Raw genomic sequence first — 23,511 nt, forward strand, 5'->3', positions numbered from 1 at the left:
AAATAGCTGCTATAAATATTTTTGCATATGAGTCTTTTTTTTAAAAAAATCTGTCTGTAGTGGTATTGCTGAGTCAAAGGGTATGCACAGTTTTATATGATAAGAACTCAAAATTCTTAAAAATGAATTTTTAAAATGATAAACAAAAAAGGAAATAAAAGGACACAGAACGGCTGACCGAGAAAGCGACTCAAAAGAAGGAAAGTAAGGGGGAGAATCTTAGACCGGGGCACGTCATAGGGGGAGGGGCTCTAGAACACTGACATCATGGGGGGCGGGGGCCTTGGAAATAGGGCACGCCATAGGTGGAGAGGCCCTAGAACAGGAACGTCAGAGGGGCGGAGCTTTAGAATAGGTCACGTCAGAGGGGGAGGGGCCTTACAAGACGGAACGTAAGAGATGGGATGTCAGAGAAGGGAAAGTCGGCTACAGAGGAAACTGAGGCACAGGGAGGGCAGGCGGCTTCGGCCAAGTCACCAGTCTCAAACGGTGGGGGCCCAATGTGCCTCTGTGCTGTGCCAGGGGCCGCATCCAGGCCCTCAGACAACCCCGTCTGCCCTAGTGCTCACCGTCCCGCAGGGAGCGCGGGGGCTTGTGGGGTGGGGTGGGGGATGGGAACGAGGCCTCGCCCCTCTAGCACGCTGCTTCCGGTCATAGAGCCCGGCCGCCCGCCCCTTCCGGGTGGGAGCCGGATGTCCGGGTTCGGGTGCCAAGATGGAGGACAGTGAGTACGAGTCGGTCCTGTGCGTCAAGCCGGAGGTGCACGTCTACCGCATCCCGCCGCGGGCCACCAACCGAGGCTACAGGTGACCGCCTGCCTCCTCTCCCCGCCTCCTCCCTCGGCCCTCAGGGGATACCACCCTCCGTTCTTCTGAGGTTATTCCGTTGTTGCAGGACAACCGCCCTCCTCTGGGGGCGGGTGATTTCCCCAACCCCGGTTTTCCAGATTCACCCCCTCGGTTGTCCGGAATGACCCCACTCCATTAGAACCCCGGGGTTGGCTCAGGGAGGCAGAAAGGCCTCAAACCCTCAACCGCCTGGACGCCCTGGGGGAGACACTTCCCCCGGCTGGGCCTCACTTTCCCCCTCTGTAAAAAAGCGAGGTGGGGGCCCGTGGTCCGGTGAAACTGACTCCTGGGGAAACTGACCCTTGGGGAAACTGATCCTGAGGAACCTGACCCGGGGAAACTGACCCTAGGGAAACTGACCCCTGGGGAAACTGATCCTGGGGAAACTGACTGCTGGGGAAACTGACCTTGGAGAAACTGACTGCTGGGGAAACTGACCTTGGAGAAACTGACTGCTGGAGAAACTGACCTTGGAGAAACTGACTGCTGGGGAAACTGACAGGGACTTCCCTGAGGCCCCGCCCCATCTCAAACCCTGGCTCTCGGTCTAGGACTGCCCCTCCCCCACTCCCCAGGGCGGGACGCCCCAGCCTACGCCCTGCTGGGAGCGAGGTTCCCATTGCTGGAGATCTTCCCCGGGAGGTTGCTGCGGGTCCTGAGGGTTGGACCCTGCCTAGCCCGTGCCCTCCACTGCCCTGCTCTGATCGTCTGGGATGGGGGGGCCCTTCTCACGGCCTTCCCTTTTGTCAGATTATCTCAAGGCCTTTGATAGAACAGGCCTAGCTGTGGGTGGCAGCTGGGAAGGAGCTTTAGAAATGAGTCAGCTTTGCTGAGCCACCTACTGTGTGCATGGTGAGTAGGGTGGGGCTAGGGGAGAGCAAAGTGCTGGTCCTCCTCCTAAGGACTGCACCCCTTATTTTAAAGCGGAATGCTGAGGCCTAGAGAGGCCCGGTGACTTGAGTCATTGCTGGCTCTTAACTCTCAGCCCATGCTCCTCCCAGCACAGCCCAGAGCTAACCCATCTCCGCACTTGGTTACCGGAGTCAGTGAGCTATCTTAGCATGCTAAGGGGAGGGCGCCCAGCCCTCCCTAATCTGTGGAAGGAAGGGCAGAGCAGCACTGGCTTTGGGATTGGGGAACAAGTCTGGCTGTGGCTCTTCCAGTGCCTCTCTCTGTAAAGTGAGAAAGTTGGCCTTGAGGTTGTACAAAGGCCCTTTTGGTTCTGTAGGCTGTTCTCCCACGCCCCTCAGGGGGTGCTTTTTGTAGTGGAAAATGGCTTTGAATGCTGCTTCCATTTTCCGAGCTTTGCCCCCCTCCCCCCAAGTGTAACTTCAGCACCAGCCTGTGTTGGGGAGGACAGGGTGGTGGGTAAGCTGGTTAGGGAAGGGAGCTCTGTCTCCCTTGTTCCCTCCCTCCAGAAAATCTACACCTGTTGTACAACCTGTTGTATTAGCATTCCTGGGCACTGGTCCAGAGGTTTTGTGCTGTAGGCTTTGACAAATTGATTGGTTGCTTCATCAGGACTTGGGAAATAAAAACCCTTTGGAAATTTTATTTTGCTTTGGGGTTTTGTCTGAGATGACTTGTGGGTTTGCCTTGACGCACGGACTTCCTGTTTATTGAGCAGTCTGTGAGCCCTTAATTGATTTGTCTTTAACTTTTTCAGATTTGGGACATTTTTGTGACACTTCCTCCCTGCCCCTCAAAGTGCCATCAGCACATGTTTTGTAAAAATTCACATCAATGAAAGTCAATTTAGTTTTTAAGACTTCATCACACTACACCCTAGAGACGGTTGTAGACACTAGGATCATGGAATCATAGATTTAGAGCTGGGTGGTCATAAGAGGTCATTTAGTGAAACTGAGGCTGAGAGATGAGAAGTTAGCCAAGTGGGTGATGCAGTGAATAGAACAGTGAACCCAGAGTCAGGAAGTGAACTTTAGGACTTGAGTTCAAATCCAGCCTCAGATACAGCCCGACTGTGTGATCCTGGGCAAGTAATTTAACTTCTGTCTGTCTTAATTTCCTCATCTGTAAAGTGGGATAATAATACCCAACTCCCGGGGTTGTGAAGATCAGATGAGATAATATTTGTAAAGTATATTACAAACCTTAAAGTGACATATAAATATTAGCTGTTGTCTTAAGGTCAGAAAGGCAGTAAACCTTTGAGTTTTGAACCCAAGGTCTCTGACTCTGGAGATTTAGATTACTGTTTTTGTTGTATTATACTGTCTTCCTCAGAGTTGTGGCTAAACCAGGGAACCTGCCTTTGCCTTCTGGTTGTGCCCTCCTTGGATGACTTCAGGGATGTTGACTTGATGGATAATTCTGCTCTTTTCAGAGAGCTTTTCTTCCCCAGATCCTGTGAGGTGGGCAGCACAAATATTATCCTCATTTTACAGATATGGACACCAAGGTACAGAAAGAGGAAGTGCTGTAGATGTAAGTGACTCAGTTAGCACCATTTACCCACAAAGCTCTGCTCGTCTTGATCATAAGATGTAAGATCCCCAGGAAAAGGAACTGAAAATTGAGCCTACTAAAGTGTATTGAGGGTTCTGCATTTTTGTGGGCCTTGTGCAAAGACTAGCTTTCATAAGGCTGTGCTCATGAGCCAGCACTGAAGTGGACCTAAGCACGTGCTAACCTTTCATGGAAAAGCAGGGCTCTTGTGACTCAGGGTATTTCCTGAGCTGCTTCCTCAAAGCAAACCTGAGGTTAGTGTCTAAGAATGGACTAAAAGAGTTTGTCATTACTCCAAGGCATTCATTCCCTGACTCCTTTCTGCCAGTAATACCCTTCATTGGTAAATACTCTGATCCTTTTTTGCTTCTCATACACATATATGATCTTTCCTTTCTCTTCCTTTCAAGACTCCCTCCCTTCTGTTCCTTCCTTTAAGAATTCATAGGTTGTAGCCCTTGCGAGCAGCCAGGGTGTCCAGAGACCGTCTAGAGCAGCCCTCCTGTTAAAGGTGAGGAAACTGAGGCTCAGAAAAGAGACATGCCAGCAGTCTCTTCTGATTGGCTTTGAGTCTGCTAAGGGGGCCTCTCCCATTTGCAGCCCTGCCTCCCCGCCACTGCTCAGAAGCACCTCTCCAACACCGATGTGACATGTCCAACCTCTCTTCAAAGACCCATTTATGTTTTTGTGTCACCTGCGCTTTTCACACGTTGGCTGCCTAACAAACACTTGTTTGATGTAATTGAAATTCTCAGGGGTTCTTTGTGGGTTACCAAATACATTTTATAAACTCTTGATTTTGAGCAGAGTTGGGAGGGGCCTCAAGGGTCATCTAGTCCAACCCATACCTGTCCCATTACCTGACACGTGGTCCTGTGAATAATAGCTCACCAGTCCTGTGACAGACCATTCCATGTAGCCAAAGCTCTTATATCAAACCTCAGTTGGTGTCTTGGCTGGTTCTACCCATTGTTCCAGTCTTTGTCCTTTGGCACCAAGCAGCATTATCTGACCTCTCTTCTACCCTTCAGGTACTTAAAGGTAGATATAAAGTACCCTTCCCCTTTCACCCAAGTTTTTTCATCTGTACTGTCCTGGTTCCTTTAACCCAGAGTTTCTTAAAGTATGGTCCAGTGAGACCCTTTAAGGGGGTCAATAAGATCAAAACTTTTCATAATAATACTAAGATGTTTTAATTTCTAATACAATAAATATCAGCAGATATAACCAACATAAAAGCTCTTTTGGGGATGGGACTTAATCATTTTTAAGAGTATAAAAGGGTGCTGAGACCAAAAAGTTGGAGATTCACTGCTTTAATTTCCCCTCATATGACATGAACTGGAGTCCCTTCATTGTTCTGTCCTCAGGACATTTTCCCTTCCTTCCTAAATCATGTCTCCTAGCCTTCAACACGTTACTCCAGGGGAGCTCGGAACACAGCAAAAGACAGGACAACTGAAATCCTTTTTCCTGGAAGTTCCACATCTCTTAATGCAGGCAGAAATAGCATTCTCCTTTTTGGGTGCCACCTCCCACATGCTTTCAAGATTCTCTACCATTTGTGGGCCTAGAGTTGTTCATTCCCCCCTCCCCCCACCCCTTTTCAGTACTATCTCTTGATCATCTTTCTTTCATGGCTTAACTCAGTTGGGCCAAGTCCTCCCTGAAGGCCTCCCTGATGTGACCACTTCTCCCCACACGTATTATTAGATTCTTGGGGTGACCTCTCTTCAGTGCTCCCAGCGCTTCTTCTGGACGTCTCCTTTGATTTAGTTATATTTTTTTCTTTTGCGCATTAAAGGGGCCATTCCCTGACTACTTAAAGAGGCCTATTCACTGAATGGGTGTTACCTCACTCTTAAGTGAGTCCCTGAAGAAGCCTTAGCCGAAAAAGGCTAAGGTCTTCCATTGCATCCTGTGCCGTCTCCAGTGATCCTGATGAATATCTGGTCACTGGATCCCAGTGGCTCAGGAGGAGAAAGTGCGACTGGTAACCTTGCACAGCCCTCCATCCCTCCAAACAAAGTCAAGTGCAAGTCATGTCATCATTTCTCTGATGTCATGGTCTTTGAACATAACACGAGCTCCCAACTCTTCTTCTAGACATCTCCTTTGCCTCCTCAATAGAGCATAAGCTCTGAGAACTGGAATTGTGATTGACCAGAACCCAAGACTCAGGACTCTTTCATTTTTTCAAGTCTTATTGATGCATTTTATTTTTGTCATAACAACCGTTTCCTGGTATGCCTTCTTCCCCCATTGTATCCTTCTTTGCAGCAAAACTGACTAACAACACAATCACATCTGATGGTGGATGTAATATTGTGCTCCTATAGTCCACCTCTCAGTTGAGAAGAAGGAAATGGGTTTCGTCATCTGTATTCCAGGACCCCGATTGTCCTTTATCCTTATTCAGTTAAACTGCCTTAATGTTACCAGCTTATATTGTTCTCTCATGACCCTTCCCACTCTGACCTGCTTCTCTCTGAGCCTGAATCTTTAGCCTGTTAGCATTTTGCAGCATAAGGGATATCTCCTAGCAACTTGCTCCTTTGAAAAGTGTAGTGAATGAAAAGGTCATTCCTGAAAGAGTTAGGAAAGCCAGCCCCATCCTCTGGGGCTTAGGGTGTGCACTGCCCTCAGCGGACAGTGGGTATGGCCATGCTCCAGCATCTCAGTGGGTTTTTGTCCCTCATAGGGCTGCAGACTGGCAGCTGGACCAGCCATCATGGAGTGGGCGGCTGCGGATAACAGCAAAGGGCCAGATGGCTTACATCAAACTGGAGGACAGAACTTCAGGTAAAGAAGAGGGGAGGCCTGAGTGTCTTTCTTGCTTCCTCCCATAGAAATCTGTCTTACTATAGGAGATTGTCCAAGCTTTTATAGCAGTGGTCAGAGAAGCCTCTTTAGGAAACAGTATGCTCCCATCCCAAGATCTCAGCCTGGTGTCCCCATTCTGTAGAAAATATTTCTATTCGAGGGAGCACTTGCTCCTTTGGGGTCCCTGAAGGTCCGTATATGGAAGGAAAACACAAAAGGAGACCAGGAAGAGGTGTACCAGCATCTCTTTCTACATTTCTTGTGGAAAGCCCCATTGCAAAGAAAAGCATCAGGTCAGATGGGGATCTTACGGTGTGTAACTAGTTTACTTAGGAATTCCACTTCCATAGCTGAGTAGTTCCTTACAGTGAAATATACCCATTAACTGAAGGGGCCGGAGCCCTTCCTTCTGCCACCTGGTCAGCTTGCGTCATGGTGATGGGGAGGGCTCATATCTGTCCAGTGCCCGAAGGTTTTTTAAGAACTCTCCTAACAGCATAGGGGAAGCACTGTTATTGTTCTCATTTTAGGAATGAGGAAACCAGGGCCTAGAAAGGGAAAGTGATTTGCCCAGGGTCACACAGCGAGTAATTCCTTGAGCTGCTATTGAACCTTGGTATTTCTGATTCCCACCTTGAGTACTGTTTCCACTCTGCATCTATACTGTGCTATATTGAGTAACCCTGGCTTATGGTTTTCGAGCTGGAAGGGACTGGATAGAGGTTACTCATTCCAGATTCCTGGGTTTATAGGTGAGGAAGCAGGTCCAGAAAGGGGAGTTGTCATTCCCAAAGTCACCTGAGAAGGGGCAGAGCTAGGGCTCAAATTTGGATTTTCTGACCTTAAGTCTCCTATTATTTTCTGCTGTATCAGCCTGTCAGAAGTGATTTCATGTGGAGAACGGCTCTCCAGAATCACGGATGGGAGTAGACTAGACTTAAAAGCAAAGCAGGCTCTAAGCAGTGGAGAGTCATAGGCCTACCTTGGAGATACTTAGCAGGTTCAGTTCCAGTCACTGCAGTAAAGTGACCATCACAATAAAGCAAATCACATGAATCTTTTGGTTTCCCAAATGTAAAGGTTATATTTACGCTATCCTATAGAAGTTAAGTGTGCAGTAATACTATGTCTAAAAAAACAATGTACATACCTTAATTAAAAAATACTTGATTACTAAAAAATGCTAACCCATCATCTGAGCCTTCAGTGAGTTGGAATCTTTTTGCTGGTGGAGGGTCTTGCCTCGGTGTCCACGACTGCTGACGGATCAGGGTGGTGGTTGCTGAAGGCTGGAGTGGCTGTGACAAAGTCTTAAAATGAGACAATGAGCTCTGACACATCAGTTACTCTTCCTTTCACTTGAACGCTGAAGAGGCCATTGTAGGATTGTTAATTGGCCTAATTTCAGTGTTGTGTCTCAGGGCACAGGGAAGCATGAGGAGTGGGAGAGAGAAGGGTGGAAAAGTTAGAACACACACAACATTTCTTTGTTAAGTTCACCTCGTGCCCCAAAACAATCCCAGCGGGCACATCAGTGGTCACTGATCACAGATCATCACAGCAGATAGATAATAATGAAAAAGTTTGAAACATTGTGAGAATCACCAAAGTGTGACCCAGGGTCGCGTGCTGCTGGAAAAATGGCACCTCTAGACTTGCCACAGATTTTCAGTTTGTAAAAAACATGTCTGACAGTAATAAAGCAAAGCCCAGTGAAATGAGGTGTGCCTGTACTTTCTTTTCTACAAAGCACATGAAAATGTTCATTTTATTTCAAGTTTGTTAGGTCCAGGATAAAATAAAAAGAAATATCCTTCTAGGGAAATAGTTCACAAAGTCCCAGATCCACCTATTTTCTTCAGTATCACGCAACTTTCTATTTTTATGGAGAGAGACCAAACCTGCACATCCCCACCCTCCTGCAGTCAGGCAGTGTAATGGGAGAGTTTGGATTTGGAGTGAAATGACAGGACAAATCTCCCTCTTCTGCTTCATAGCTGTATGGTCTTGGGCAAGTCACTTAACCTCAGTGAGTTTTATTTAACTTCTTCATGTGTAAAAGGTGGGAGGGAGTAATAATGATACTACCAGTTGTATTTATATAATGCCTACTGTGTGCCAGCCACTGTGCTAAGCATTTTACAGATATCTCATTTGATCCTCACAATGACCATGCGAGGAAACAGGCAGACAGATGAAGTGATTCGCTTAGGGTCACACAGCTTGGAAGTGTCTGAAGCTGGATTTGAACTCGAGTCTTCCTGACTCCAGGCCCAGCTGCCTAAGTAGGTGGCACTGCTTACCTCCTGGGTGGTACCACAAGGAAAGTACTTTGTGACATCTTAAAGCATTACAGAAATTCAGTGTTCGGTTAGATAGACCAAAGCCCTGCCCAGAAGGAAATCAGGTCAGTCTTCTACTGTCATTTTTAAAGGTGCTGAAGACAGTCAGTTCTGGCTAAAAGCAGCCTTGGCCAGAATGGATTGGGACAGTTCTCCAGGGCTCTCACAGGTGCCCAGTGAGCCCTTCAGCAAGAAGTATGGGGTAATAACAATAAGGATTGCTTTAAAGTGATTACCTCACCAGAGTCTCTAGAGTCCTAGGAGGTCCTAGGACAAGGACTGTTACTGTCTCCATCTTACAGATGGGGAAATGGAGGTTCAAAAAAGATAAAGGAGTTTCTCATAATCACCCCACTAAGAGAGTGTCAAAGACAGGATCTGAACCCAGCTCTTCCTGACATGTGAGTCCATGTACGTTCTCCAGGCAGTAGTTGGTGTTTATTCCTGCTGCTTTTACAGACGTCCTGAGTACTGGGAGGTGTTACAAGGGGTGGCACGAGTACTGGATTAAGGAAGACCAGGGCCTGATGCTGACATCTCTGCTCACTGCGTGACCTGGAGCAGGTCACTTCTCTGGACTCTGTTTCTTTATCTGCCAAATGAAATGCTTGGACTAAGTAATATCTTTCATTCCCCCTATCAGTTCTGTGATCTATAAATTCTTATGACTTGTTTTTCCTCTAGGGGACTTGGCTAGAAGAGTAGCCTCTGGACTGACCTCTTAAAAGGAGTCTTTTGGATCCTTCAGCTTCATATTCTGCCATTGGGTTTCTCCACTTTGTGATCATAGATTGTTAGTCTACAAGGTCAACTCTATCCCACCCCACCCCTGCCCCTTCAGACCTAGAGGCGGAGGGAGAGGGTGAAGACTTCTGGGTAATACCCTTGGTTTGACTTTGTTCACTTTTTGTAACTTCATAACATATTTGTGGAGCTTTACTTTTGCAAAGCACTGTCTTCCCAGTGGCCCTCAGAGCTTTGTTGTGCCATTGTTCTTGCCTCCATTTTCCTGATGAGACCAGTTGAAGCTTGCACAGCTAGTCAGCCTCTGAGCTCTGGATTGGGGCACCAATGCTGCCTCTCACCATGATGATAAACTCATCACAGACAGAAGATTAGAGCTGGGAGGAATCAGAGACCATCTAACTGAGTGCCTTCATTTCAGAGAGAATAATCGAGACTGAAAAAGGGGGAGTGCTCCAAATAAGATCTTTTCTGAAAATGTGTAAGCGGGAGGGCCCCGCTCTCCTGCCTGCGTGAGAAGATAAGTCTCATGCTGGCCAATGCTGATGTGGCTCTGGTGGATCCAGAGGTGGGCGCCTTTGTGAAAGTGCCTCCGTGGCCTTTCAGCCTAGCCACCAGCCCAGACTCATCTGCCCTTCCTTCTGTTAGTCAGAGGTGGCCTCAGGTCATTATTCTTTCCCATTGATGTGGGTACTTCCAGCAGCGATGACCCTGTTTCATGTTTTTTCTGTTCTTTCTAGTATTCACTAGCCTCAGCTCACACTTCCCACTGTGTACCCAGGGGCATGGCACAGCTATCTCTCTGAGCCTCAGTTTCTACATCTGGGAAATGGGAAGAGTAGTGCCCATATTCCCCACCTCACAGGGTGTTTTTGTGAGCAAAGTAATAATTAGATAATTGGAAGGCATGTGGTGTGACTAGAATGCTGGATGTGGAGCCAGGAAGACCTGGGTTCAGACCCCCTTACTTATGTCTCCTAGCTAGGCACTTCCCCTCCTGTTTCCTCAGTTGTCTAAAATAGGGACAGTAAACTCCAGTGAGGGAATGCCTCCAGAGAGCCTTCTAGATGTCAGTTGGGTAATCCTTACTGGGGCGCTTCTTGGTTTTATGTAGCATTCCTACCCCCCTTTTACAGGTGAGCACCTTGAAGTTCAAAGAGGGGCAGGGATCCCTGAAGTCACTCAGCTTGCAGATTGTGGACCTGGGACTCTCAAATCCTAGTTTATTCTGCTTTCTACACTTGACTGTCTTTGTTTGCTGGTCATTTGGTCAACCTCTTATTAATTGGGATGCCCTGTGTTCTCCCTATACCAGACATTTATTGATTTGAATGTAGTGAACCCAGCCCTCCCGAGGGGCTGCCCCTGTGGAGGGAGGCCTGAGGTTGAGTCTGCAGAGCAGGCCTGGCAGACTGAGGGGGTGTCTATTCCCACTCCTCTGATTAAGCCGTGCCTGATGGGAGGCGGGGAGGGCTTGTCCTTGATGCTGACTCCTGCTTTCAGGAGAGCTCTTCGCCCAGGCGCCCGTGGAACAGTTTCCCAGCATTGCTGTGGAGAGCGTGACAGACTCCAGCAGATACTTTGTTGTCCGGATTGAGGATGGGAGTGGTAAGTAAGCGGCATGCTCTGGGGGGAAACCTGCCCTGGAATGACAGTGGGCTTCAGGGTGCTGTGTTCCCCACAGGGCGGCGAGCGTTTATTGGCATTGGCTTTGCTGACCGCGGGGATGCCTTTGATTTCAATGTAGCGCTGCAGGACCATTTCAAGTGAGTAGGCACTCACCCTGGAGAGTTTACTTCTCAGATGGGAAGATTTCTATCGCAGATAATGAGATTGGAGCCCACCGCTACTGGCTGATATGGCTGACCATAAGCAGGTCAGTCAGACCTGAAGCACTATGGGACAGGCGCATTCAGCATGCTCTTCCCTTCCTTTCCTGAGCTGGCTGGGCCTTCTTCCCCTTTACTGGGGCCGGTCATTTAACCTGCCATAAATTCTTGTCCAAATGCTGCTCTCATCTTTGCCCTCGGTTTTGCCCTCTGTAGTGACCCCCTCTTCTTACTTCTCCTTCCTCCACTTGCCCCAGGCTTCCTCTTCTTCAGGGCTCACCTGTTCTGCCTTTAGTCCCAAGCAACCACTTCTTTTTCTGACTGTTTGACGTATTTAGACTAAGGGTGGGGACCCTGCCACCTTAAGGCCACATGTGGCCTTCTAGGTCCTCAAGTGCAGCTTTTTGACTGAATCCAAACTTCACGGAACAAATCCCCTTAATAAAAGGATTTGTTCTGTAAAACTTGGAATCAGTCAAAAAGCCACAGGTCACAGGTTCCCCACCCCTGATTATTCCCTTCATCATACGTGGAGAATGGGGAGGGGGCAGATGCTCGATTTACATTCAGAGGACCTGGGTTCATATCCTGCTTCTGTCTACTCACTGTGTTCCCTTGGGCAAGTCTCAGTTTCTTCATCCATCAGCCAATGGATCTGGACAGCGTAGTCACTAAGGACCCTCCCAGCTCTTGCTCTGTGATCCCAGGGTCCTGTAATCATTTAGTACTTAGTCTTCCACCTGTGAATGGGTTAATTTCCAAAGTGTGGTTGTAAATTGGTCGTGTGGAACTTAGAATGTAGTTTTCCATCACGTCTTCTTGATGGCAGCTGACTGCATCTTTGCACACCCTCTCTCCCTGGAGAGCTCCCTGGATCAGCCAGGCTGCTGTCCCTCCATTTATCCAAACACTTCTCATCTTCAAGCCCCACCTTGTCCAACTCCTTTAGCAGCTCACAGACCACCCCACCAACACCTCAGTAAAGCTCAAGTACAATCCTTGAGCGCAAGACCCAGGTGCTCATATTTGTGTATCCCAGTCCCGTTCAGTGCTGCACATGTGACATGATTCCTTAGGTCATAGTGGTTGAATGAATGAATGCATGAAGTAGAAGGGAGCCCTTTTCCCCACCCCCAACCCTGGAAGGTCCTGGCTAAGGGTTGGGGCTCTGCCTCAGGGTGCTGGCCCAGGTCATTTGCCTCTGCAGATAATTGTAAGATGAATGTGTGCTCTTTGCCCTGAGGGTCTTGTCTGACTGTGTTATGAGCTCCACAAAGGCAGGAGCTGTGTCTTCTCCCCCTTTGGGTCCTCTGCAGCATTGTCTCCTATATGTCCAGATACACAGGAGCTACTTATCAGTGACTGACTACACGTGTCTCTTGATGGATAGGGTATGATCTTGGCTTGTTCTCACTTTCCCTCACCTTGTCTCATTCCTCTCCCTAGGTGGGTGAAGCAGCAATGTGAATTTGCCAAACAAGCTCAGAACCCAACCCCTGGCCCCAAACTAGACCTGAGCTTCAAGGAGGGCCAGACCATCAAGCTCAACATTGCGGTGAGACCCTCTGCTTTCCCCTGGTGCCGTAGACAGCTTGGACAGAGCCTTTTGGGTTCCTGGTGACCTGGGCACCTGACACGTTTTGCCCAGAAGCTCAGACTCAGGGGCAAAGCCTTGGAAAGCCAGACCTTGAAATTGTCTAGCATAGCAAAATGACTTGGCTTCTTTGGGCTACGTAGTGAAGTTCAAGAATGGGAAATCAGTGAAGCCGAAGAGCAGATGTGCTTGGCCAGAGCCAGAGCCTCTCCTGGTGAGCAGCCAGTTAGGCTCTGTTGCGGAGAAATTTTGTCCTGCTCCGTGGGTTTTTGAGAAGGACTGTGAGGAGGAGGAGTTTGTGATTCAAGAGGAAAAGCCGCGTGGGTGTGAGATGGTGCCCTTTGTTCACATTGCTGTGGGCAGTAGCCCAGCACCTGACTGGTGCGTGTCCCCATAAGTTCACAGACTGCCCTGGAGAAATCGGAGCTAAGTGGGTCGTTAGATCTGGAGGGCAGAAGTGACTCAGGACCCCGAGTGTGAGAGCCGAAGGGCGGCCCTGGGGGGCTGTCTGGTCTTGCCTTGCCCGAAGGAGGGTGCGGAGACCCACAGAGAGCTCAGGGGCACGTAGCACTTTCTCTTTTAAACTTACATTCATTTGTTTGTTGTTCAATAACATTTTATTTCCCCCAGTCAGGTGTAAAAACAATTTTTAACGTTGCTTGGTTGGCTGTTTTTGTGTGTGGAAGTCTTGAATTCCAAGTTCTGTTCCCTTCCTTTCAGCTCCCCCTCTGTGAGATAGCAAGCAGTCTGGTATAGGTTATGTATGTGTAATCATATAAAACGTTTCCATGTTAGTCACAGAATGCTCTTTCAGCAGACTTAATCCCAGGTTATCTAACCCCACTCCAGACTCTTTGCAGTAGACCATGGCAGCTTTCTTACACGTTGAATTGGAGATGACCCTTTGAAAATCAGGAGGTGGAGCCAGGCATGGTGGGGCACACAGTGGTCCCTGCTTCTAGGGAAACTGAGGCTCCTGGATCACTTGAGTACTGAAATTCTGAGCTCCAGGAGGGCAAAAGCATGATTGGGTGTCAGCACTAAGTCTGTCACCACTAGGGGGAGCCTGAGGAGTGGAGGACCAGCCAGGCTGCCCAGTGAGGGGTTAGCCACCCCAGGCTGGAAACAGAACCAGTCAGTTTCTGTGATAATGCATCTTGGGATCATGTCTGAGAGGAGGCACTATACTTTGAACCTTGGAGAGATAGACCTAGTCTGAAAAAAGAAAAAAAGGAAGGAGAAGAGAAAAGAGGGGTAGGGAAGAAAGGTGGGGAAAGGAAGGAGGGAGCTAGGAAGGGGGGACGTTGCCACCATTCTTCTCAGGTTGTGCCACCCAGTCTTACCCCAACACTCCAGGCTACAATATGGCGATCCTCACACCTCTGAATGCAGCTCAGGATTGTATTCCTTTTCTTGACTACAAACCACACTTAGTGGATGGACCCCTTAAGCCATCTGTCCGTTTATGCATATTAACTGGAGGTGAATGTTATTGGAGGTAGATAGGTTGGGAACATGCACCAGGAAAGCCATGGCCCAAGGACTTGGCTCTTGGGGGCACCTGCTGGCTGTAGCCCCTACCTTGTCTATGTCCCCAGAACCTTCTCTTCCTTCTTAACTTGTTCCCTCCTTTTTTTTTCTGGTGATGCTGGTGATGACTTTGGAGCCCCTTCCACCTGGCCATCAGAGGACTTGTCATAACAAAACAGAGTCATGGCGAAGTTATTTGGTTATACTGACATTGTGTCGCATCAATAATGACTTGAGATAAACCTTACCTTCATTTGTTATAAAGTACAGAAATTTTAATTGCCCCTCCATGTAGCACAAGGGAAAGAATTTGGGTTTGGGGCCATAGGTTCTCAGCTAAGAGTCTGGCCTTGCAGACTCCTTGGGTGACTTGGGGGCATATCACCCGTCTCCCTGGGCCCCAGTTTCCTTAACCATATGGTATTGGCCTCCATGACCTCTGAAATCCCTTCTAGCTCCAGATTTAAAATCATGACCTGATCAAGGTGATATCTGTTTTAACAGACTTTGCCTTGTAGAGCGTTAGGCACCAACAAGATTATATGGCCCAAATGAATTATGTCAAGTCACAAAGTGTCCTGAGCAAAGGCTGCACTGGAGCATGCTGTAGAGGAACATATTGTTGGACAGGATGACCTCTCACTTGGGGCCCTTCTCCCTCGGAGATGTGGGTCAGCAGTACTCACCACCCCCTCAAACGCCTGGATTTTACAGGGGCCATTTCCAGGGCAGTGTATGGCAAAGCAGCTATGGTCTAGTGGAAAGCTTCCCAGTGGTAGAATGAATTAACCTGAGGTCAGTGTCCATTCTAAGGCACAATAGCAGCCCCTAGAACATAAAACCTTGGAACTGGGAGCACTTAGGACTCAGACTGTCCAAGCCAAATAGACTGTCAGCTCTTAGTTCCTTTCTAGTTATTACCTATAATGTCAACATTCAATGTTTTAATTTCTCTCCTAGCTCGCTAAATTGAATTCTGTTCTTTTCTTTAGAGCGTGAGAAAGAAGGAAGGATCAGCAGGAAATGCCAAGTCCCGGCCGTCCAACAGTGCAGGAATGAGCCTTCTGCCTCCTCCCCCAGGGGGCAGAGTTTCTGCTCAGCCCCCGCCCTCTGGGGAGCACATCCTTGGAGGAGCAGCTGCTTCAAGTGCAGGTGAGTGCCAGACAGGGAGCCTGCTCGGCCTGTTTGTTGGCAGCCTGCATCATTTTTCTCCTGGAAGGGGCACAGTTATTTCTGTATGCTTAATTCCTTGCAGATTCTTGGGACTGGGTACTTCTTAGGAAGGACGGGACTGGGTACCTCTTAGGAAGGACGAGCCAGGCAAGACAAGAGCCAGTTCTGCTGGAGCCATGGGGTCAACAATGGCTCCAGTAAGCTTGGGAGTCACCGGATCCCAGGAATCCCATGTGGTATCTGCTCCTTCCTGCCCTGCCCAACTTGTTTGTCCAGCTACTGCTTCTTGGTCTCCTTGCCCAGGTCATGCCCACTACTTGTGGGTGTCCTCCTAGGCTCTTCCCTTCTGTCTCCCTTATTCCTCTAGTTATCATCTCTGTGCACTTGGTTCCCTGATCTGTAGATTCCACCCTGATCTCTCTCCTGCACTGTGGTCCCACATCACTGACTGGGTGTCCTGTAGGCATGTCACACTCAGCAGATCCAAAACAGAACTCATCATCTTTCCCCCAGGTTCAGTGTGGGCATTATCCTCCTCCCTGGCACTCACCCCACATGCCAGATCTTGAAGTTTCTCCCTCCACAACATCTCTCCTGTGAATTCCCTTCTTTTCACCCACATAGCCATAAGCCTGTCCAGCTCTCACCTGTTCTGTGGCAGTATGTGGCCTTCTAGCTGGTTTTCCTGCTTCCTGTCTCCTGTACTCAGCTGCCAAAGTGATTACCTACCCAGGTCACCCCTGTCACCTCCAGGATCCTAGAGCATGGACAGGTCTCCGTCACCCAGCCCCTTCCTTCCTGGCCAGCCTCATTGTTCCATATCATCTCTACAGGCTTGATGACGTAGCTCCATGGGCCCAGGAGGTCCCATCTCCCATCATCACCATGCCTTTTCGCTAGTGAATGCCCTGCCCCCTCATCACCACTTTCTATTTCCCTGGCTTCCATCAGTACTCAGCTCACCTGCCACCTTCTGCAGCAGGCTCCTTCACCCCCTTCCCCCAGGATTGGTCACGCCACCCATCTAGAACCATATGTAGTTTATATGTAATTAATTGTCAGTACATCTCTGCCCATGTAGTGTGAGTTCCTTGAGGGTCACAGCTGTGCTCTGGCCTTTCTTTGTATCCCCAGGTTTCATCCAGCTCTTGGCACACGGCAGGTGTGTCATACTGGACTCTTGACTGGCCTCTAGTGTGAGCTGTGGGGCTGCTTGGCAATCTGTGTTTTCCTTCTTCCCTCCAAAAACTGTGTCTGGTGTTTCTTCCCTTCCCTGGGCTGGGTCTTTTCTGAGCAGGCCCCTTCCATGTCCCCAGAGGTGAAGGGGCATAGAGGACCATCTCCCCTTTCTTGAAGTAGCTCTTGCTGGTGTCATTGACTTCCTTATCCACCCCACTAGCTTCCTTCTAGGGGTTAACTCTTCTCTCTAGGTGTCTGCTCTTCCCTTATGTTAGCGTCTATTCGCTATCTCTTCCAGTTGCCTGGTCCTGAAGGCAGAGGATGCGTTTTCATGATTTTGTCTTTAAGTTTCTAGTATGTTGCCTAGTGCTTTGAGTACACAGTAGATGCTGCATGAATGTTTGTTGGGTAGAAAGGAATTGAGCCAGATCCCCAAATCAGAAAGTCAGTAGAGAGAAAAAGGCCTCGTAGGGCCCAAGAAAACTCTCCCAAGGTTCCTTGCAGAAGGGTACCTTTTCTGCCTCAGTTTTTGCCCAGATCTTAGGGCTCTTAAGCAGTAATATGGGTTCTTGCCAGCTTGGTAAGCTGATTTCTCAGTCTCTGTTGGATGTCATTAGAAATGGGCAAAATGACCAAACGGGTGGCTGACAGCCTGAGCAGTCAGTTGTCAACAAGCTGACAATTGGATTGCCACACAGGACAGTGTTAGAACCTGAAGGGGGTGGGGCATGCCTTACTTAGCCAGAAAATTGACTTACTGCATGATAAATGAACATCACTGTGTTTCGTTTTGGGCCCTGTCTTTCTCTACTACTTTAAGCCAAAAGGTGGGTTGGATAAGGAGAGGAAATGCAATGTGACCAGTGGTTCCTACTGGAAACGAGATGCTGAATGGAGGGGATCTTGAGAGTATTCATTTGCTAAGGGCCCAAGATCCTGAGAAATAGTGGGGAGAGAGACTTATCTTTGGCTCTCCCTCCAGCACCTGCTTGGTACAGTGTTGTGCACATAAATAGTTAATTCAGTTCTGCAAACAATCAGCACCTACTTTGTAAGGGAGCCTTCTAGGTGGTGATTGGAGTTTGACCATAGGAATCAGGTACTCATACCTTTCTCTTTTCTCCTTTTCCTGGACTCTGGAATTATTGGCAGGTGCCACTTTACCCTGGCCACAGCTCAACCCCACCACTGCTGCAACAGCTGATGTCTGGGGTGACTTTGCCAAAGCCTCAGGGTAAGAATTACGTTGACTCAAACTGCCCAAATGACCTTGGGATGGGCAGCGTCTCAGGGAGCCTAGAGCTGGTGAAGATCAGAAGCTTCCCCAGTTCTCAGAAGGCAGAGATAGAGGGTACATGGGCTCCTTATCTCTCCTGTCTTTGAGATCCCTTTCTAGGTAGGAAAGGACGCATGTAGAGAGCTAATTCTTGCACCACTGTTTGTGAAAGCTGTTAACATTAGCTATTTCAGAGGATATTAGAGCTGGGAATTAGCACTATTTGTAAAGAGGATATCAGAGCTGGGAGGGCCCTTAGAACACAGAATGTCAGAGCTGGGAGGACCCTTAGAATAGGATGTCAGAGCTGGGAGGGCCCTTAGAACACAGGATGTCACAGCTGAGAGGACCCTTAGAACAAAGAATGTCAGAGCTGGGAGGGCCCTTAGAACCCAGGATGTCAGAGCTGGGAGGGCCCTTAGAACCCAGGATGTCAGAGCTGGGAGGGCTCTTAGAACACAGGATGTCAGAGCTGAGAGGACCCTTACAACACAGGATGTCAGAGCTGAGAGGACCCTTACAACACAGGATGTCACAGCTGGGAGGACCCTTAGAACAGAATGTCAGAGCTGGGAGGGCCCTGAGAACACAGGATGTCAGAGCTGGGAGGGTCCTGAGAACACAGGATGTCAGAGCTGGGAGGGCCCTGAGAACACAGGATGTCAGAGCTGGGAGGGCCCTTAGAACACGGGTTGTCCGAGCTGGGAGGGCCTGAGAACATGGGATGTCAGAGCTGGGAGAGACCTTAGAATCCAGGATGTCAGAGCTGGGAGGGCCCTTAGAATATAGAGTGTCCCATGTGGGAGGGGCCTCATTGGGAATCCTCTGTTGTCTTTTGCTCTATGTCCCTGTCCCTGCTCTAAGTTGCTTGTAGAGAGGTGCTGCTTGTGAGTGTTGCTCTTTCCAAGGGTATGAAGCAGTTCATTTGTTGATGCCTCTTGTGCTTTACCTGTTTTAAAAACACTAAAAACAGTTTCCCCTTCCCAGGTCCACTTCAGGCCAGACTCAGCAGAGCTCAAACTGGGTCCAGTTCTAACCTGGACCCAGCTTTTGCTTTCCCAGTGTGCCTCCTGGAGAAGAAGCATCTTTATTGTGGACCAAAGGATAGAGGATCCAGATTTCCTCCACCTCTTCATGTGGAACCTGCCTCCTTTCTGTCTTCCTCCTTTGCCTCCCCCAGGTCCTGTTCCTCTGTCTCTGTGGCATCGCTTGTCTGGGCATTGTAGAAGACTTCATGATTCAGCACTGAAAACAGAGAACCTGGGGCAGAACCCAGAAGCAGGGACCCAAGAAACTGAGAGCACATCCTGCTCTCTTCCTCCAGGGCTGGATGGGGCCTGGGACTCTGGCTGCAGGCCTTTCTGGTGCACATCCATTATCTAATGCAGACCCATGAGATGGGTCCGTTTGCTTCCCTGTCTGAAGCCTCTAACCACAGTGTTTACATGTTTAAAGTGAGGGCTAGGTTGGCGTTGGACTGGTTCCTCCACCCCTCTCCTCCTTCCATCATAGTTACTAAAGTCAGGTCCCAGTCTACCCCATGGGAATGGAGGCACCCCTTTAGGGTTCCCAGTAGCTACACCCCTTGGAAAGAGATTGTATTAAACCTTTCTTTTCTAACATTTGCTTTGCTGATCTGCATAATCCACACTAACCATGGGGAACTGTCCCTTCCAGGACCTCAGGAGGGATTTACTTTTGGCAGCCATGGTGCCCACCTGCTCTTTGGACTCCCCCTCCTCAGAGGTTCCCTGAGCTGCCAAGCAGAAGCTGGAGGTCTTGAGTGGGCAGCTGGGGAACTGCTCTGGAAGAGTTAAGCCCAGCCTGTGGCCACTCGGGAAGTCCTTTTCTCCAGATCCTGCTAAAGAGAGCCTGGTTGGGCTGGGCCCACTCCAGGTGGTTTCTGAGTGCCTTGTTGTCTAAGGACAACCGCTTCCTTTCCCTTTGTCCTACATGCACTGTGAATGAAAGGTCGGAGCCACGTGGAGGGAATCGAGGCAGCTGTTACCTGCGCTGTCTCTGCAAGCCTCTGAAGTTCCTTTTCACATCTTGTACTTGTACTTTGTCTTTCGTTGGAAAGGGTTCGGTTTTTTTGGATTAGATGTTTTGCTTGGAAGCCCTGAGTAATGGAGAGAGACCACGAAAAGCTTGTTGCAGGATTAGAGTGAAGATTTTTAGAGAAGAAAAGCGTTTACCTTGACTAGTTTATGCCAGGGATGACAATGTTTTTGGCCATGCCCCGTGTCTTCACTGTGTGGCTATTAGGAGCCTTTGGCTCCTGTGTGCCTATTCAGTAGAAGCTGGGGTGGTTTCTGAAGCAAGATGTGGAAATGTTTGCCGACTTGAAACCAGCGTTTTGTTGTAAGTGCCTAGAGTAAGGCAGTCCCTGGTGGAACAAGCTGGCGGAGAATAAATGATATTTGGACACATACTTGTCTCAGGCGTGTTCATTGAGCAGATGTTTTCTCAAACTTTCATGGATCAGGTATTGGCTGAACTGTTGTGGAAGGTGTGTTCTTCTCTGCTCTGATCACGCCTAGCCAGATGTTCACAATGTGATCACGCCTAGCCAGATGTTGCCGATGGAAATTTAGAGCTGGAAAGGGCTTTGAAGTGATAACTCCTATCCGCACACTCCTTTGAGATTGGCAGATTGCCTTCCTCCTTTGTAACAACCTGTGAGGTAGGTGAGGCACACGTTTTTACCCCACTTTTGCAGACAAGGAAACCTGGGCACTGGAGCCGTTGGAACTTGCCCCCTAGTCAGGCAACTACTAAGGGGCCAAGGTGGGATTGAAATGCAAAGCTCACCAGCACTGACTGTCCTGCCTTCAGTCAGCGAGCCAGCATTTGTTAAGCTCCTACTATGTGCCAGGAACTGTACTCAGCACTGGGATCAGGAGGGTCAAACTCAGGGAAAGGAGAATGTGACTTGCTCAAGGTCCCCTGGGTCCTCCACTTCCACGTATCTTTCCTGTTCTTTCTGATTATCCCAAGCTGCCTATCCTGGTGTCCTCCTCATGTGTCCCGACATCATGATTGGCATTTCTTTAGCACCTTCACATTTTTGAAAGACTTCACATACGTTGCCGTTTGAGCCTCCTTTCATTTGGACCTCATGATGCCTCATTTTTCAGATGAGGAAATAGGTCTGGGAGGGAAGTGATTTGCCCAGTCTCACCCAGCTAGGAAGTGGGTCGGGTGGGATTTGAACCCAGGCTGCTCCTGAGCCCCAGGTCGACTTTCCTGCCCATGATACCATAGGCTATTGTGCTGTAGGTTTGTTACAGAGAGGGTGATGCTGAGACGCCTCCGGGCATGCTTGAGAGGAGACTGGACCTAGTACCCAGACACTGTAATGCTGTAACCAGAGACTAGTTATTGATTACAGAGAGGAAGTTAAGTTTGGGACACTGACTCGAAGGCCAGAGATTGAAGTTGTCTGTTGTAGGAAAGTAACCTGGCTGCTTTAGAATCTGTAGACGGTACATGGTGTACCAAGTACACTGGTTTTGGAAGTCCAAGGGACTTGGTTAGGATCCTCTCAGCCCTGCCCTTTATGACCTGAGCAGTCTTGAGCAATTTAAACTTGGGGGTTGTTATTTCCACATCTGTGCATGAAGGACTCAGAAAAGATACTGTCTAGTGACTTCCAGTTCTGAATCTTAAGATCCCAGGATGGGTGTTGGGAAAGGGGGAGAGGGGAAGAGGGTGAACCCAGATGATTGCAGATGATTTTTAAGGCTGCTTCTAGCTCTAAACCTGATCAGGAAGACCTGAATTCAAATCTAGCCTCAATAGCTGTGTGACCCTGGGCAACACACTGCACTTCTGCCTCAGTTTCCCCAACTGTAAAATGGGGATAATAACAGCCCCTCCCTCCCAGGGTTGTGAGGATTGAATGAGATGTGTGTGAAATGCCATATAAATGCTAGCTGTTATGGTGATCCCAAGATGAAGAGGTTGGACGGGATGATCCCTAAGGCCCCCTCTAGCTCTCATGCTCTGGGACTCTGGCTTAGTGCTCTATGGCCAGTAAATCTTTTGTGCCTGTTTTCACTTAGTTGGCACCTGTAGTTGGCCAGCACATCCCATTAACAACCAGCAGGTTGGCTTTCTTATCCAACTTTGTTTACCCGGCACCTGAGCTGGGATGGTACCAGTGATATTCCACAGTTAGGGCATTAACTTCACAACACCTCCTGTAGAGTTTCTTTTCAAAGGCCTCAGCATGCCAACAGCCTGGACCCCTGGAGGTGATAACCAGGCAGGATGAGGAGTGAGTAGCAACTCTGACCGGTTCTGGGGATCTCTGCATGTCCAAGTCTGAGCAGAACCCACAGACAGCTGGGATGGGATCCCAGCCCGACGAGGGAGAGAAGTCAGAGAAATGGGCCCAGTGTGACCATGGGAGTGCCCCCTTTGTGTCCCCAGAGTAGCGGGATCGGGGGAGGAAGTAAGCTGGCTCTCTGGGATCAGTTGGCATTGGCCTCTCCTGAGCCTAAATGCAGGCAGCCCCAAGGACGGAGCAAGGAAGGAAGCAAGCATTTATTAGTATCTTCTGTCGGGCTTTAAAAATGTTGTTTCTTTTGAAGTTCTTGACAACCCTGGGCAGTAGGTATTTTTTTTTTTAGCTTACAAGAGGCAAGTTTAATAAGACTATTAAAATCTATTTTGTAAGTTCTTACAAAGGACTAGTATTTTAATACATAGGACTATAATGGCCAAAGTAAGCATTTCTCCTGGATATAAATGAAATTATTTTTTAATTTCTTAAGTCACTTTAACGTTTCTTGGCATTCATTGCTTCAACTGTAAGACAAGAAAACTGGATGAGATGATGTCTACATACTGAAAATATTTTTATTCGTGTTTGTGAGATTGTTTATTGCTGAAAATGTACTTACAAGATTAACTATGTAGCCAAAATATGTATTCTATCTAAATTGCATGATTTAGAGGTGAAGGGACCTCAGTAATCACCTGGTTCAAGTCTTTCCTTTTACAAAAGAGGAAACTGAGGCCCAAAGAGGTTAGCTGACTTGCCCGAGATCACATAGACAGCAAGAAACAGAGCTGGGATTCTGAACCCACTTTACAGTAAATTGTAACATGTGAGGTTTGTTAGCTTACATTTTAATCATTCATTTAGCTTTTTAATCAGCTCTAGAGAAGCACCACTACTTGTGGGAGGGCAGAGAAAGGCAATGCAGGATCACTTTAATTTCATCGGCATTTATGAGCTGCCCATGTCTGTGCAGTCAGCACCAAGACTTTAGTGGAAAAAAAGATGACCTGTCCAACCTAGATAGAGTGAGGCAGGCCCCCACCCTGCACTGTGACACTCATTTTCATCCCTTAGCTTATTAACATTTTAAGAAAAAGGCAAAATAATTTTTTTTTTAATGACTGCCACACTGGCAATAGGCAGTAGGTATTTTTGTTAGCCTATTTTACAGTTGAGGAAACAGGTGGACAGAGGGGAAGTGACTTGCCCAGGGTCACACAGCTAGTAAGTGGCTGAGTCAGTATTTGGACTCAGACCTTCCTGACTCCAGGCCCAGCCCTCCATCCTCTCTGCCATTGGAGGTTACAGTCAGACAATAAACATCAAGAACCTACTATGTGCCATGCATTGTGCTAAGCCCTGGGAATGCGAAGCAAGAAAAAAAGCCCTTGCTCCCAAGAAGCTCCCAGTCTTAAC

General features: G+C 48.5%; 1 protein-coding gene across 1 annotated transcript; it reads left to right on the forward strand.

Moving 5' to 3' along the window:
* The first annotated feature begins 406 nt into the window (after positions 1-406).
* NECAP2 (NECAP endocytosis associated 2) lies at positions 407-20,236 on the forward strand. Its single transcript, XM_072609045.1, has 8 exons — positions 407-806; positions 6,019-6,119; positions 10,730-10,834; positions 10,911-10,992; positions 12,502-12,610; positions 15,172-15,331; positions 17,684-17,765; positions 18,795-20,236. The coding sequence occupies exons 1-8, from the start codon at positions 715-717 to the stop codon at positions 18,841-18,843; spliced, it is 780 nt and encodes a 259-aa protein (XP_072465146.1). The 5' UTR covers positions 407-714; the 3' UTR covers positions 18,844-20,236.
* The last annotated feature ends 3,275 nt before the right edge of the window (positions 20,237-23,511 follow it).

The sequence above is a fragment of the Notamacropus eugenii genome, chromosome 5 (genome assembly GCF_028372415.1).
Source record: "Notamacropus eugenii isolate mMacEug1 chromosome 5, mMacEug1.pri_v2, whole genome shotgun sequence".
In the NCBI taxonomy this organism is placed as follows: Eukaryota; Metazoa; Chordata; class Mammalia; order Diprotodontia; family Macropodidae; genus Notamacropus; species Notamacropus eugenii.